General features: G+C 40.3%; 1 protein-coding gene across 1 annotated transcript in view; it reads right to left on the bottom strand.

Annotated features, from left to right (window-relative positions):
* Window positions 1-17990, bottom strand: part of LOC126325768 (geranylgeranyl transferase type-2 subunit alpha) — a 90330-nt gene extending 72340 nt beyond the window's left edge. The window contains exons 1-3 of the mRNA XM_049995277.1: window positions 17801-17990; window positions 17615-17725; window positions 1105-1229 (exon numbers count right to left, since the gene is read on the bottom strand). Coding sequence (XP_049851234.1) covers window positions 1105-1229; window positions 17615-17725; window positions 17801-17803 — 239 coding nt within the window. The 5' untranslated portion in view covers window positions 17804-17990. The remainder of the gene's footprint in view (window positions 1-1104; window positions 1230-17614; window positions 17726-17800) is intronic.
* Window positions 17991-18567: the final 577 nt, after the last annotated feature.

Here is an 18567-nt window from a genome sequence, read left to right on the forward strand (position 1 = left end):
TGAAATACTGAAAGACACAGAAACTGGTACCTCAAAATCACTAGCAAATCACACATTATAAAGCAAAAGAGGTTATGAAATAAAAGTACTGGTTACAAAAAGTCTAATTTAAATACCTAGACACTGATAATACAAAACTGATCAAAAATAGGCTAATTATTTGTAAAATAATGATCATCACACTCTTTGTCTGATGTCCCAGCAGTTGTAAGGAGTGGAAGCATTACATCACTTTGGATAATCATGTGTGCAAAAAGCAACAGATGCTTGGAGTGATAAAAGAAAACACAAAATATATATTACATGGTTACACACAGTATCTGTCATATGTGACACAAGTATTTTAGTATTATTCTAAATCTTCAATGCATTCAGGAGAGTAATGAACATGAAATGATCACCTATATCACACATCGGACTTAATTTGAGGAAGAAGTTTCTGAAACTGAACATCTGGAGCGCAGCACTGTGTGGTAGTGAGACATGGAGTGTGGGAAAACTGGAACAGAAGAGGATCGAAGCATTTGGGATGTGATGATACAGACAAATGTTGAAAACTAGGAGGACTGATAAGCTAACAAATGGGGAGGTTCTGCATGGAATTAGAGAGGAAAGAGATATGTGGAAAACACTGACAAGGAGAAGGGAGAGGATGACAGGACATCTGTTAAGACATCAGGAATGACTTCCAGGGTACTGGAGGGAGCTGTAGAGGGCAAATACTGTAGAGGAAGACAGAGACTGGAATACATTCAGCAAATAATTTAAGACATAGGTTGCATGTGCTATTCTGAGATGAAGAGGTTGGCACAGGAGAGGCATCTGTTGTGGACCGCATCAAACCAGTCAGAAGACTGATTACTCAAAAACAGAGGTGTCAAAAGACAGAACAATCTTAGAGAAATGTATACTTGAATGTGAGAAATCAAATTCCACTTGTCAAGATAGAAACCAGTATATGACCAACAGTAAACATCAGAATAGCATCAATTGTATGGTATTAACAGTAGACACCATGATGAAATGTGCTGAAGGCTGTAACAAAACAGATTCAGGTGGCAACATATTAAAGTCTTAAGATACTTAATGTTACTCACAATGTACCTGAATTCCTGGAAATGTAGTAGTGTCTCTCTCCTTATATTCCATAGTGTATATATATCTGGGTTAGCTGTTAGAAGCTGTCCGATTGCTTCAAGAAGCTCCTCGTCCAATTCATCATTCTTGCGCTAAAAAATAAATTAATCAGTTAAAAGTTCATACTATATTCAAATTAATTGCGTCAACAGAAGGTAATGTGATATTCTAAAAAACTTTTTTTCCATTTCAGTAATACCAAAAACAACTTTTATAAGAATACAGGTATTTACTTTGTTAGTATAGGTATATACTAATGTTAACTTTACTTTTAATAACTTTAATACAGAGGCACACACCACCTCAGACAACGTAACTTTCTATGCAATAAATAGAATTTTAAAATCATACACAAAACACTGAATCAATGTGACAAGGCTACCAGAAGCTTTACAAAGAGACTGCTCTGTGCCTTTCATAGCAACTAAATTACATTATTTGCTTTAATGATGATACCAGATTATAAGTTTTGTGTGCTACCCAAGTCATATTATCTGAGGGATTACAACATTAAGTACCCTAAAAAGAAATTACTAATGTTGCAGATGCTCTTCAAACAGGTGCCTGTTGCATACTTATGTAAATACATTTCCTGTCTACAACTGTATAAGGAGTATTCTGCCATTTTTGAGTCCGGCACTCACTATCAATATTTCCTCTTCCAATATTTCAACTGAATAACTCCCAGTCATTGTCAAGAAAGTTAACAACTGTCACTGTTTGGACTTGTCAATGGATTGATGGTATCCAAGCAAAATATCTGAAGAGAATGTAATGATGAAATTTCCTGGCAGATTAAAATTGAGTAGCAGACCAGGACTCAACCATGGAACTATTGCCTTTCATGTCCAAGTGCTCTACTGGTCAAGTTATTCAATCACGATCCACAGACTACCCTTATAGACTCATCTATTATCTTTCAAACTACACAGTAGTTCACCCGTACATCTTGCGGGACTAGCACTCCTTTCTTCCAGAAATTACACTACCAAATGAGGTTTTCAGGAATCTGTACTGAAAAAGGGAACTAGTGTTTTTAGAATTTTTGTGTGTCCATTGTTTAACCACTTATATAGCCATTATCAGCTACGACAATATTGATGACACTGGGGAGGACTGGAATGTAAGGTAGGAAACGAAGTTCAAGATTAGGATACCCCAAAATGTGTTTGAATACATCCCTAATTTCTACTTTAATTATTTTTTCATAAAGAAATGCTACATCATAATTCGGTGATTCACAGACACTTCCAATCATTTGTCTGAGAAACCTGTAAGCTACTCTCATTATGATTACTTCAAATTCACAGTCACTCAGTGCATTGTCATGAAACTATTTGTGTGTAGGACGATGACTGCTGATCACACAGATTCGTACTAGAGCTATTAAGCAGCCCTCTCATGCTCAATATTATTGACAATAATATTGTGCCCATATGCTGCACTGAACTGCACGGCCAAGAACAGCACAGCAATATTGCAAAATATATTGGCAGTAACATAATCTTGCAGAGTAACCATGTAGCCAATGGATTACCACATTACAGGTGCCCAAATCATTATTAAGCCCCAATACATTTCACTTTTGGTTCATAAACTTGGCTAGAAGTTGGGAACAAAACAAGATTCATCTGACCAAATTACATTCGTCCATTGCTCTATAGTCCAAGTTTTACTGCTTTGGCACTTTTTTTTCCTCTTACGGAAAATATGCATCACTCATGAGTGGTTTTGGAAATCCAGTTTTCCCTGCAATCCCCTTCTTATAGAGCTCCCTTTGTGTGTGGTTTTTTGACAGAGCTTGCAAGTGCGACGTTCAGTTCTGTAGTGACTTTTGCAGCTGTCATCCTCCATCCTCTTATTTTTCGTCACAATCCTCTTCAAATACCCATGGTCATGATCACTCAGCACAAACTTTTGTCCACACTGTGATATAGCGGATGATGTTTTTCTGGTGTTCCTGTATGTGGTATATAAGTCTTTGGTACGGTGCCTCTTGAAACATCACGGTTCATGAAGCATCCACCATAAGAGCCCCCAAAATTTACCCATCTTCAAATTCTCATGGGTCATTCCATGTCAGTTCAACCAGGGGCTCGAGCAGCTCATAGTCTCATATTTGACTGAAATTCAGTACAGTAATTCTACCATGTGTGGAACACTCATGTACAAAGTATTAGTTTCCCCTGTCAATTAGTTCCAGAATTATGACTTGTGAAAGAAGGTGGCGTGACCTGGAAATTGCAACCCACATCTGGCAATCTATCTTCAGACCCAACTTCAGGTCTTAATAACTTTGGAACTATTCCACACAGTCAAGTGAAATTTTTACAACCCAGTAACATCCATTTAGAGAACACACTCCATGAATCAAACCACCAACAATGTATTTCTGAGGGAAAACAAAAAATTCCAAAATATGATTAAAAAAATGTAATACATTAAAAGGTACATATTGTAGGTGCCCTCTATGCCAAATATAATTCACTCAAAAAGAGTATAATTTTTTTTGTGGTAAGCTTAATGTGGCCTAAACACACACAGAACTCATCATGCCCATATCAGTCACAAAAACTGAGTTACATGCACACGAATAGACGAAACTTTGAAAAATTACCTGAAAAACATGGACAAGTGGTATCCAAGCCAAAGTTCACACACTGCATAAGTAGACCATAATATAATATGGGGCACAATTTCAACTTGTTATTGCAGGCATTTGTGTACAATAAAAGTTGACAGAGATGTATCTGGTTACATTTCTTTTAACATGATTTAGCAAGTAGTAGTGATGATGCAGACAGCTAGTTTCAGATAAAGCTGCAGCAATTGTTGGGAACCATTAGGCAACAGTAAGTTAAAGAATGGTAGTTTTCAGGGACAGAATGAGTCATTGTTAGGCAGGAACAACAAAGGAAACAAGCAACAATTACACATTACTCGTGTTTTTAAGATTCTAGTTCAGACTGGTCAGTACTGTTGTGGAAAGTCCGTATGGAGGCAGAAGAGTACTAGTGGTGCTTTTGTTCAAACAAGTTGCAGTATTGGTAGAGCACAAGCATCAAATATCATAATACAACATATGGAACAAAATGTGGCATTTGCTTTGTACTGTATGATCTGGATGAATCAGACCAAAATTTGTTGCTATGGAGATCCGAGATACACCCTGTGGGCACAAGAAGTACAGTTTCAGAAACTTAAGTGTTTGTTTTCATCATATGAAAGTGTTTCTGGATAAGTATTCTTTCCTACAAAGAAGTTGTTTTGATTCATTTCGGATTCATAAGAAGATGGTGAAGTGTAGCCTCAGAGTAATTGATATACTGTTCCAGAGCTTCCCACTTCCAAATTCACTCTCTCTTACTCATAGGTGATCTCTACAAGGTTATTATTACTAATTTAAAACTGCCAGTGACTATACCAGCAGCCTCAAAGTTCTGTTCTTCATACAAAAAATCTGTATCCAGTTTAATAACCGAGCAACTGAGTGACTGGTTAACATACGAGGGGCATTCAATAAGAAAGGCAACTCATTCAGGATTCCAATACACCATATTATTCCCCACTCTTCTGGCTACAAAGCTCTATTTTTCAATATAATCCCTATCTATTCAATGCAATGGCCTTAGTGGGAAGGCCTACATGCCCGCACGGTACAACTCTATTGGACAACGTTGGAGCCAACATCTTGCTGCAACAATAATCTCCCCATGTATTATTTCCTGTGAAGTGTATCTTTCATTGGGCCAAACAGATGAAAGTCAGAAGTGAGAGTTACGGGCTGTAGGGTGGATGAGGAAGAGCAGTCCAATGAAGTTTTGTGAGCTCCTATTGGATGTGCGGACTTGTGTGAGGCCTTGAATTGTCATTGAGAAGGAGAAGTTCATTAGAATTTTTGTGGTGATGAACACACTGAAGCCACTTCTTCAATTTCCTGGTGGTCGAACAAGACACCTTTGAGTACCTCAACCTGTGGAATGAGTGTGTCTTCAGCATCAAGGTATTTGTTTGTGATCCATCAATCACCTCGAATTAGAGAGTCTGTACAGTCCAACATTGTAAGAGTCATAGCTGTATGCAGCTGACTTTCACACAGGAGATTGAACAGGTTTATGTGACCTTGTTGCGATGATGACAGATGTTTCGCTCAATGACTTATTATGAATTTGTTCCCTGTCCAGTCTCTTAGTCATTCAACAAGCACCTATGAATATCTAGGGTACTCTGGTTTTCCACCAAAAGGAACTCAATAATAGGTTTTGGCTTGAAACGCAGCTCCATTACAGATGCCATTTTGAAGGTTATGTATAGCGCCACCAGCTGTCCGAACTTCATGAAACTATCGGGGCTTAAGTGGGAATATTCTACAATGTGCCACAACAAACTCTGCATTTTTTTCAATTGAAACTGGCCAAGAAAAAAATGGTGTAGCATTACTGATAGACTGCCCCTCACAGATTACCACATCACCTCTTATATGCAAATTTTCTGTAGTAACTATTTGCTGTGTTGCATTTAAATAATTTAACAACTGCAAATTCACTCTCAGTAGCCCAATGTCCACACAAACAAGAAATATCAAACTTATTCTTTAGTCCAAAATGATTTACCATATATTATTAATCATTTACTCATTGAATGTTCAGACAGCAGACTTTCAGATTGCAACTGTTATTCCCTTAAGACTGTCCATTATGTTGAGGTGCTAAACAACCTTATATCACAGGTTTCTTCCTCCCACTTCAATTAAAAACTCATTTAGATATAGAGGAGACACTGCTTTTAACTCACACATGACATTTGACACTGTTTCTCCTACCTTCTACCTCCTGCCATGCAACGCCAAAACATACCGAAACACTGGTTACTGGCTCATTTCCTGGGTTGTAGTTGCAAAACTGCTGGCAAGGTGTAAATGCTGAGCCAGTGGGTGTCTGGGTGTTGGCAAGCACCTGGTTATCCACATCAGTTCTTGCATCACCACAATTTCTTAATGGGGTTTGTTTGCTGCAATGCATGCCTTCAGAAAAGAAACTTGAACCTCCTCTATGCCTACTGAATTCTCACTTTCTAATTTTAGTACTGTCTTCCTCAGTTCATGCTATGTTATGGGAAAGTGTCACTGTGCTTTCTGTTTAAGTCACTGTGGGTGTTACGTGTCTTTTAGGACGATTTTGTTGCAACACATGATCCTCCACCTTATTTTTTCTACCTTTCATGTACACAATGAAGAAAACTCTGAACCAGTTGCTACAATTTATCCTAAAAGAGGCCTGGTGCTCATACACATGACAATAGGTATTTGACCTTGTGTGGCCCTACACTCACATGCCATACTCTCACTAATCAACTCCACCAACCTCCCTTTCCCCGACCAGTTGAGGTACAGACCTCACTTAGTGTAGTCCCATATCCCAATAATCAAACAATGGAAAATCCAGGATGGAATGTAACAATATTATGAAAAGGAAAGTTGCCCCTCACCATATAGCAGAGATGCTGAGTCGCAGATAGGCACAACAAAAAGACTGTCATAAATAAAGCTTTCAGTCAGCAAGGCCCTCGTCAAAAATAGATCACACACACACATACAATTGCAACTCACACACGACTGCAGTCTCAGGCAACTAAAACCAGACTCAGTTTCCACACACACACACACACACACACACACACACACACACACACACACACACACACACACACTCGTGCAAATGCAACTCACACACACAACTGCAGTCTTGGGCAACTGAAACCACAATCAGTTTCAGTTGCCTGAGACTGTAGTCATGTGTGTGAGCTGTGTGTGTGTGTGTGTGTGTGTGTGTGTGTGTGTGTGTGTGTGTGTGTGTCATCTATTTTTCACGAAGGCCTAACAGGCTGAAAGCGTTTTTTGTCACAGTCTCTTTTTGTTGTGCCTATCTGCGACTCAGTATCCCACCTCCCGATAGTCATTCAAGAACTTCATATAGGCAACATGGTGCCATGAATAAAAGCCAGTTTTAACTGACTTCTAAAATACGATTCCTCCAACCCCATGTTATATGCTGGCATTATACCTCTTGTTGTTGCTACAGTCTTCTATATTGATAAATAAAAATTACATCCTGTGATCTTCTCTTTTTTATCACATCAAAATAAAATGAATCTTCGGGGAACAAGAGAAAGAAACCATCTCTAAACTCTATTAATTGCTAATAAAATTTATTTCCCATGTATTACTTCCATTTCTATTCTTGTTGTAGTGTCTACTTTGAGGTAGAAATCTTCATGGTGTGCACATCTTAATCATATTTTATAGGCTGCTTGGATGAATCGTTTAGGATGGGGTGAAATTTTGACTTTACTAGAACATAGACATCTTTTGCTATTTCCAGTTCCAATTAAAGGCTTCTGAATGTGTGACTGTGTTATGCTTCGAAGTACATCACTGTAAATACAAGAGGAAATTATCAAGAGTTATAACAGACACTACCCTCACATTTTTGTATGTCAAACACACATGCAAAGAGAGAGGGGAAAAATAAGGTTTTTTAGTCAAAAGTGTGAGGAATGATATGGTGTATTGGAATCCCGAATAAAACCAACCTGTTTAGAGGGAGGGAGGGAGGGAGGGGGGGGGGGGGGGGGGGATGTGCTGCATTGTATGTTAACTAGTCACACAGTTGCTCTGTTATTAAACTAGATATAGATCTTTTGTGTGAAGAACAGAACTTCACACCTGCTGGTATAGTTATTGACAGTTTTAAATTAGTAATAACATCCTTGTAGAGGTTACCAAAGGATATTATCAGTGTGTATCATCAATGTCTTCCTAGACAAATTGGACATGCTGTTATACGAATTTAGAGAGGCTAAATGGATGTGTTATGACACTGTAACAGGTGGAGATCTGAATATATAACAACTCCCCACCCCAGCCTCTTCCTTACCCCCACCCAGTTGCCATTCCCATCATGCACTGGTGCTGCTGTCTGAGACTGCAGTCATGTTGTGAGTTGCGTTTGTGTGAGTGTGCGTATGTGTGTCTATTGTTGACAAAGGCTCAAGGCCAAAAACTTTAATTGTGAGAGTCTTTTTACTGTGCCATCTGCGACCCAGCATCACCACTATATGGTAAGTAGCAACTTTCCTCCTCATAATATGGTTACATTCCATCCTGGATTTTCCACTGTTTGATTTGAACGCATAAACATAGTGACACAGACATGAAAAATCTACTAAGACAAAGACAGTACTTCCATTTTCAGATCCTAATTCTGTGTCTTTAAAATGTAGAAGTGGGTTCCCTGTTGATTTCCGACACTGACAATGTTGAGTGTTTATGAAAAAAGTTCAAGGCAATCGTAAAATGCGTTTTAGACAGATACGTGCCGAGTAAATCTGTGAGGGACGGGAAAAACCCACCATGGTACAACAACAAAGTTAGGAAACTACTGCGAAAGCAAAGAAAGCTTCACTCCAAGTTTAAATGCAGCCAAAACCTCTCAGACAAACAGAACCTAAACAATGTCAAAGTTAGCATAAGGAGGGCTATGCGTGAAGCATTCAGTGAATTCGAAAGTAAAATTCTATGTACCAACCTGACAGAAAATCCTAGGAAGTTCTGGTCTTACGTTAAATCAGTAAATGGTTCGTAACAGCATATCCAGACACTCCAGGATGATGATGGCATTGAAACAGAGGATGACACGCATAAAGCTGAAATACTAAACACCTTTTTCCAAAGCTGTTTCACAGAGGAAGACCGCACTGCAGTTCCTTCTCTAAATCCTCGCACAAACGAAAAAATGGCTGACATCGAAATAAGTGTCCAAGGAATAGAAAAGCAACTGCAATCACTCAACAGAGGAAAGTCCACTGGACCTGACGGGATACCAATGTGATTCTACACAGAGTACGCGAAAGAACTTGCCCCCCTTCTAACAGCCGTGTACCGCAAGTCTCTAGAGGAACGGAAGGTTCCAAATGATTGGAAAAGAGCACAGGTAGTCCCAGTCTTCAAGAAAGCTCGTCGAGCAGATGCGCAAAACTATAGACCTATATCTCTGACGTCGATCTGTAGTAGAATTTTAGAACATGTTTTTTGCTCGAGTATCATGTCGTTTTTGGAAACCCAGAATCTACTCTGTAAGAATCAACATGGATTCAGGAAACAGCGATCGTGTGAGATCCAACTCGCTTTATTTGTTCATGAGACCCAGAGAATATTAGATACAGGCTCCCAGGTAGATGCTATTTTTCTTTACTTCCAGAAGTTCCGCATTGTCGCCTGATAAACAAAGTAAGAGCCTACGGAATATCAGACCAGCTGTGTCGCTGGATAGAAGAGTTTTTAGCAAACAGAACACAGCAAGTTTTTATCAATGGAGAGACGTCTACAGACGTTAAAGTAACCTCGGGCATGCCACAGGGGAGTGTTATGGGACCATTGCTTTTCACAATATATATAAATGACCTAGTAGATAGTGTCGGAAGTTCCATGCGGCTTTTCGCGGATGATGTTGTAGTACACAGAGAAGTTGCAGCATTAGAAAATTGTAGCGAAATGCAGGAAGATCTGCAGCGGATAGGCACTTGGTGCAGGGAGTGGCAACTGACCTTTAACATAGACAAATGTATTGCGAACACATAGAAAGAAGGATCCTTTATGATATGATTATATGATAGTGGAACAAACACTGGTAGCAGTTACTTCTGTAAAATATCTGGGAGTATGCGTGCGGAATGATCTGAAGTGGAATGATCATATAAAATTAATTGTTGGTAAGGTGGGTAGGTGGGTACCAGGTTGAGATTCATTGGGAGTCCTTAGAAAATGTAGTCCATCAACAAAGGAGGTGGCTTACAAAACACTCGTTCGACCTATACTTGAGTATTGCTCATCAGTGTGGTATCCGTACCAGATCAGGTTGACGGAGGAGATAGAGATGATCCAAAGAAGAGCGGCGCGTTTCGTCACAGGGTTATTTGGTAACCGTGATAGTGTTACGGAGATCAAGTGGTAGACTCTGCAAGAGAGGCGCTCTGCATCGCGGTGTAGCTTGCTCGCCAGGTTTCGAGAGGGTGCGTTTCTGGATGAGGTATCACGAATGTAAAATTAGAGAGGTTAGAGCATGCACGCAGGCTTTCAAACAGTTGTTCTTCCCGCGAACCATATGCAACTGGAACAGGAAAGGGAGGTAATGACAGTGGCACGTAAAGTGCCCTCCGCCACACACCATTGAGTGGCTTGCGGAGTATAAATGTAGATGTAGATGTTGATAAGAGCAACATAAATAGCCCTGTCCTGAAAGTTATTATCAGACCTGTCATTGACGATAAAATTATCAGTCTTTGTAAGTCTCTTGCTGACAAAAACGGGTTTGGTCAGTGTTATGGTGACGTACGGTTTGTTAGCCACGATAACATTTGACAAGTTTCGAAGCATTTTTTAAATAATTTAATGACAACATTCCCGTAAAGAAATGCAAAGTAACTGACACAGGCTTCAAAACCAAAGTTCCAAACAGACAAAATACATGGTATACTAAACAGCTGACAAATCTGAAAAATCAAACAGTGTTGTTGTACAACATATTTAATAGTCTGAACATTGACCATGGCAGATTAACCTACGTTCCACTTAGGAATGAGTATAAGGAAGCCATCATGGAAGATAAAAAAAGTACACAATTGCAGCAGTATTGATAATTCCACCAGCAAGTGGAAAGCTGCACGGAAACTAATAAACAGTGTTGCCAAAAACACAAGAAACAATTAATTAATATCTGTTCCCAAAAATTCAACTATTTTTTATTAAATCAGTTGAAAAAGTAGGAAATTCTGTTATCAAACCTAATATCAGTTTATCAGAGTTGCTTTTTAAAAATGTTTGTAGATCATCACAAAATAAAAGTATGTTTACCTTCTCTGAGGTCTCGCCTAGTTTCATTCTAAGAATAGTAAAGCAGATGAAATCATTAAACAGTGAAGATGCACAACCAGCTAAAGAAATTGATTTTATTGTGTAGCCCTCAACATATTGTGTAAAAAAGTATCTATCCAAGGGTATTTTCCTTATGAACTTGAAATGTGTAGGATAGTTCCAGTATATTAACAGGGATATGTCGACTCCCCTTCCAGTTACAGGCCAATTTCCATAGTCCCCACATTTTCTAGATTATTTGAATGTATTATTTACCAACAGTTATATGTTTATTTTGAAACGTTATGAATAATTAGTAGTTCACGATATGGCTTTAGGAAAAATGTCAACTGTTGATGCTATATACTCTGTAGTCAAATACCTATTTTGTGTTTCTCAGGACAAAGGGCTTCCCTCAAGTCACTTTTTGTGACCTAAGCAAAGCCTTTCACTGTGTAGGGCATACACAACTTCTAGACAAAATGGACTTCTACAGCATTAAAATCTTATCTACAGAACTATAGGCAAGTTGTTTGTGTTGGAAAAGGATTGTCCAGTATAGAACAAGTGAAGGAGGATGTTCCACAGGAAACTGAACTGGGCCCTTTCCTGCTCCTAATAATGATTAATGACCTGCCATTATTTATTAAATCCAGTACAGCGTTATACACAGACAATACCACTTTTCTTCACAGTAGAATTGATTTTAGTAATCTTAAAACTTGTGTTGCAAAGTCAATTTGCTCAAGCATCCTACTCATTTAAAGCAAATGGACTCTTGCTAAATGAAAACAAAACACAGCAGATAGTTTTTAGTCTAAAAGACAAGATTCCATCAGACAATTCACTTTACGTACAATAAGTACAATATATTAGTGGATTCTCTCTCTCTCTCTCTCTCACACACACACACACACACACACACACTGGTTACACACCCATGAAGGAATTTGCCAATATAACACAAAACTGTAGTTCTGGTAACTAGTCTGTTGTTCCTTTTAAATTATCAACTGCATTATATCATGTGAGTGAGACTGTCGGCCTAATGACAATACCATTATCACTATTATTATTAATCAGTTGCAACTAAACTTGTTGTGTATTCAAACTGAGCGTCCAGTCATGATGCGCATGTTGTGTTGGCCCTGGGCAACAACAGAGTACTACCAGGGGCCCACACTGCCTCATTCTGACTTCAATTACAAGAGCAGATGCACCTCTGCTTGACACAACACCAAGGCAGTACAATGCACTGCTCAGCAAGGTTGCTGCCACGCCTTATTAATGAAAAGTGTTGGTTTCGGCACACCATTGCCAGCCCATCCTAGCCAGATGCTACTGCCCCTGCTGATATTTTTTTAAACTCTCCAGGGTGGTCTGTTTCCATTGTCATCTCACTCAAATGAATCACTGTCATCAACAAAATCACTGTCACTCTCTTCTTTATTTGGACATTCCTCTAAAAGATCTACACTCTCTTCCTAAGAAAAGACTGAGTGTGAAGAACTAGTCATTTTGCTCCTATTAACTTGAGTATAACAATTACAGCTTTTCGCTAAACAGAACTGCTACGGTTTGACACCAAGTTAAGACAAGTTTCCCTAGATGGCAGTACTATGTAGCATGGATGCTTAGTGTCATACGAGGCTTGACACCACAGTGGAAACCAAATTTGCAATGATGAGCGCCACTCACTGTTGGACTGGAATTGATCAGAGAGAGAGAGAGAGAGAGAGAGAGAGAGAGAGAGAGAGAGAGAGAGAGAGAGAGAGAGAGAAGATTGTATGGCATTATTGTCTGGAAGATCCTGGTTGGGGTTGTTCAGCTGCCTGGTGCACGTCTCTCCATATGACATCACGTTAGCAACATTCGTAAATTTGTGATTAAGGTGAAATGAAATTATTAGGACAACACAGACACCCCATACCTGTGCAAAGACAATCTCCACCCTGGCTGCGAATTGATACCAGGACCCTATGACCCAAGTGGCAGCAACACCATTAGACCATGCACCGTATGATGGGAACACATTAAGCATCAAATGTTTTGGTTTTTTTTTTTCTTTTCAATACCAGTCTTTGATCACAATATAAAATCCCTCAACAATGACTGGGATGAGGAAAAGATTAGAACAATTACTGCATGCACAGAGGCATTCAAACAATCACTCTTCCCACCCTCCTTACGTGAATAGAACAGGAAGAAACCTTAATAACTGGTAAAATGGGACATACCCTCTGCCATGCACCTCATGGTGATTTGCAGAGTATAGATATAGATGCAAATATATAGACATCATCTGTGTGTTATGGAAAGGCAGATAATTAACTAGAGGTAGGTGTTAAGAGGGAAATACGGAAGTGTCCGATCCCACCCGTCTGCTTTGACACATGACGTCACAAATATGGCAAAAACGACCACAAACCACGATTCCAATATGACGCATATAAAGTCATTACGTACACATTATGAGGACGAGAATACATTGAAAAACACTCACACACACTTTCGACAAAAAGCCTAATGACACTAACGGGACAAGAGTGGGAAATGGGATGTTTTTGGGTGGGGGGCAAACTAAATACACTCCTGGAAATGGAAAAAAGAACACATTGACACCGGTGTGTCAGACCCACCATACTTGCTCTGGACACTGCGAGAGGGCTGTACAAGCAATGATCACACGCACGGCACAGCGGACACACCAGGAACCGCGGTGTTGGCCGTCGAATGGCGCTAGTTGCGCAGCATTTGTGCATCGCCGCCGTCAGTGTCAGCCAGTTTGCTGTGGCATACGGAGCTCCATCGCAGTCTTTAACACTGGTAGCATGCCGCGACAGCGTGGACGTGAACCGTATGTGCAGTTGACGGACTTTGAGCGAGGGCGTATATTGGGCATGCGGGAGGCCGGGTGGACGTACCGCCGAATTGCTCAACACGTGGGGTGTGAGGTCTCCACAGTACATCCATGTTGTCGCCAGTGGTCGGCGGAAGGTGCACGCGCCCGTCGACCTGGGGCCGGACCGCAGCGACGCACGCCAAGACCGTAGGATCCTACGCAGTGCCGTAAGGGACCGCACCGCCACTTCCCAGCAAATTAGGGACACTGTTGCTCCTGGGGTATTGGCGAGGACCATTCGCAACCGTCTCCATGAAGCTCGGCTACGGTCCCGCACACCGTTAGGCCGTCTTCCGCTCACGCCCCAACATCGTGCAGCCCGCCTCCAGTGGTGTCGCGACAGGCGTGAATGGAGGGACGAATGGAGACGTGTCGTCTTCAGCGATGAGAGTCGCTTCTGCCTTGGTGCCAATGATGGTCGTATACGTGTTTGGCGCCGTGCAGGTGAGCGCCACAATCAGGACTGCATACGACCGAGGCACACAGGGCCAACACCCGGCATCATGGTATGGGGTGCAATCTCCTACACTAGCCGTACACCTCTGGTGATCGTCGAGGGGACACTGAATAGTGCACGGTACATCCAAACCGTCATCGAACCCATCGTTCTACCATTCCTAGACCGGCAAGGGAACTTGCTGTTCCAACAGGACAATGCACGTCCGCATGTATCCCGTGCCACCCAACGTGCTCTAGAAGGTGTAAGTCAACTACCCTGGCCAGCAAGATCTCCGGATCTGTCCCCCATTGAGCATGTTTGGGACTGGATGAAGCGTCGTCTCATGCGGTCTGCACGTCCAGCACGAACGCTGGTCCACTGAGGCGCCAGGTGGAAATGGCATGGCAAGCCGTTCCACAGGACTACATCCAGCATCTCTACGATCGTCTCCATGGGAGAATAGCAGCCTGCATTGCTGCGAAAGGTGGATATACACTGTACTAGTGCCGACATTGTGCATGCTCTGTTGCCTGTGTCTATGTGCCTGTGGTTCTGTCAGTGTGATCATGTGATGTATCTGACCCCAGGAATGTGTCAATAAAGTTGCCCCTTCCTGGGACAATGAATTCACGGTGTTCTTATTTCAATTTCCAGGAGTGTATAAACATATTTAGACACAAAAAGACGAAAAAAACTGGCATCACAAAACTCCCCAAATACCACTAAACACAATATCATCTGGAATCGGACACTTCCCTTGACCTATATAGTTCAACAGCACCTCCCGATCCCCTAAATTAGGATCAAACACTTCTCTTTGCCTATATAACGCAAAATCATCTCCCAATAACAATACCAACATACACAGCCACACATTGGGATCGAACACTTCCCTTGACCTGTGCACTGTTAATTTTATCCGTCATATCCATTCCTGAACAAAAACAACAAACGATTAATTTTACTAAAATTACCACATGACGTACAGCGAACAACACTAAATGAACCTTCACACAAAATCATTAACTCACTGAAATGAATTCCACTACAAACACAGCCGACACTCTAACAATTCTGGATAATGAGCAAAAGCAAACTCAGCCCGTTACACCACACAAACGAAAACCCTGAACATACCACCAGAGAGCACAACAAACCACAACACGACATCTAGAAACATGCCACACTCACAAACCAAACTTCACACTGTCATTACGTCACACACGATAACACCCTTACGTCACGGGTCAAAGCCGAGGCATGGGATCGGTCGCTTCTGTCGACCCGTTAAGAGTTATCATTATTTTTTATGTGGGTTCAGAATAGTTCATCTCATATCTAAAGAAAATTGCTGTTACCAGATGAACATAAGGTTTGCAGAAGCCATGATAGATACGTGACTGGCAAAATCAAAATTTACTTGAAATGATAAAAAGAAAAATGTACAATATATTGGGTAAAATTGCTTAAGAACATGCATGGAGTATTTTACAAAGACTAAAAGGTGTTGGACTGTTTTTATATGCTGTTAATTCAATTGACTTTCATCCATGATTTTCAACTTCCCAGGAGTGCAGTGATGTATTAAACATGAAAACGGCATCTGGCCAATATTCACAGGTGCATGTCATTCAGTTTAACATGTCAAACAATGGAAAATCCACAACGGAATTTAGCAATTCATGAAAAGGATGGTTGCAACTCACCATACAATGGATATGCTGAGTCACAGGCAGGCATAACAAAAACACTGTCAGAAGATGAGTTTTTGGTCAAAAGCCCACTTTCTGAAAGTGTCTTCGTTGTACCTATCTAGGACTCATCATCTCCACTACATGGTAACAACTGTCCTTTTCGGTCCAACATGTGATAGGTACATGAACTGGTTTAGTGTCAATATGTGACAGTGCCGTGGATACATACAAATATGTTAGAAATAATGAATGGTAGGCATGGAATCATTGATGGGCAGTTGTCATAATCAATACAACATTGCATATCTTCAAATCAGCACCAGTAGTGTGTCATGATGGTGAAGAGAGATTTTCAAATTCTCTGTGGAGTAGTGGTTCATGCAGAATGAAGGTTATTTCCACTGAACCACCAGCACAACCATCACAGTAAAGACTGAACAAATTGTACAAACGGGATCACCTGGCCCAGAACAGATTTCTCTAAGATGGGTTGTACTCATAATGGTCAACACTTTAATCCCTTCCAGTCTTGCAAACACATTCAGAAGATCTGCATACCCCTTTGAGGTAGGAAAGCCTGATTAGTATTTAATGTCATGTAAACACAGAATATATGCCAGAAATAATGGCAAAGCAAATAACATACGATAAAACTATTCACAGAATACAATATTAGGAACCAAAAAGTTCACATGTAACAACATTTTATAATGCTTACAACAGTGCTATTTTTGGGGAGTTTTAGAATGACAAAGAAGAAGACGAAGATGATGATGATGATGATAATGAAGAGAAGAAACACTGATGATGGCAATATAGTTAGTGAAACAAGTTTGGGAAAAATAAAATAAACAAAAATACAAGTGTTGTGCATCAAGGTGGACCCACAATATCAAGTTGTTGAGCAATGAGCTATTGGAGAAACACAAAGTTGCACTGGGAATGACGAAGGAAGGAAACTGGCCATTTCCTTTTCAAACAAATCACCCCATAATATGCCTTAATCAGAATTAGAAAAACCACAATAAACCTAAATCTGGATAGAAGAATGGGCACTAGAAACTCATTCGTCCTGAGTGAGAGTACAGTGTCTTAAACATTGCATCCCTTCTCTCAGTTCAACCCCTCACTGACATGCAGTCACAGATAATACAGTAACATTTCTTGTCATTATGTCGTTCACAATGTTGCTCTGTATTCAGCTCAGTTTTTTACTATATCATGTAAACGAAAATTTACGCAAGTACTCTATATTTTCTACACAGATGAAGTGTATTTTCTATGTGGAGTGCATGACTTGGACCACACCTTCACTATCAGTTGGTTCCTGTCTTATATACTCCAGTACTTGCCCGCAGGTAAATCTAATATAAATGATTAGTGCTTGCAGATGGCAGTATTTATTGCTCAAATATTTATGCAACAGTTTAAGTGGCATTTTGCTTATCTTCCCTAATATGAATGTCAAAGCGGCAAATAAAAATTTAATTGCTACAGAGACGACTTGAAAATGGAAAATTCAGTAACGTTACCTTATTGAAAACTTTCTCCATTCCAGCACGGTACAGTTTAACTTTTTTTTCTCGTTCCTTCCGCTTTATTTCTTGCTGTTCTGCAGTTGTCCGCGTCTTGACACGGCCGTGCTATAATTAAATGTAGATGTCAAAATTCCTTATTTCTATCACAAATAGGGTAAAAAAACAGCAAAATCAATTTACCATTCTGTAGGATGATTATTCTATGGCTTTAGTTAAATTCAGACCTCTGCTGCTAAACCATATACAAGTTTTCCGATTACGGCTTCAAACACCACAAACTTTGTTGTTCTATTGTTGTTTTGCCCAGCATCCCTAGCAAGCACCTGACACTAAACGCCTAAAAGTCGAATATTACACGATTCACATCGAAGTGGGAGATCGATTTGCAGAAATATCAAGTAAACCACGGTCGAGATTGTACTCCGGAAACACATTCGATTGTATCGGGCCTGTCGGCTATATAATACCGAGCTATACACACACACACACACACAAACACATTCCCCCCCACCCGCTTCGTATTTCTTCACCCCAACTGCCATTGTTTGTGGTTTGACATCTCCGTGCCAACTTTTCAGTGCAGTGTTTTGAGTGAGTGTTCAGTGTTGTTCGTCTTTTACGAAGTGTTGCGAACAGACATCATATTGTTGCTGGGTGTGATTTCTATATCTCTTGAAAACAGAAACCAGATTGTGGATGTGTATTTTTTTTTTAATTGTCTTGTCTTACTATTCTACCTGTCTGCTTCCTGTATATTTTATTAGCATCGCCCCTTTGTTTTATGTTTTACCTCCCACAATTCTCCGCCATTTTACACTTTAATTCACCGTTTTTATCGCCTGCTTTTATTGTTATTCTCTTCTTCCTCTGGTTTAAAAATTCTGTATGCTGAAGAGCGGCGTACCAAGCTGTTGCCAGTCCGCCCCCTTTGGATTGTTTGTTGTGGT

The sequence above is a fragment of the Schistocerca gregaria genome, chromosome 2 (assembly GCF_023897955.1).
Source record: "Schistocerca gregaria isolate iqSchGreg1 chromosome 2, iqSchGreg1.2, whole genome shotgun sequence".
Lineage (NCBI taxonomy): Eukaryota > Metazoa > Arthropoda > Insecta > Orthoptera > Acrididae > Schistocerca > Schistocerca gregaria.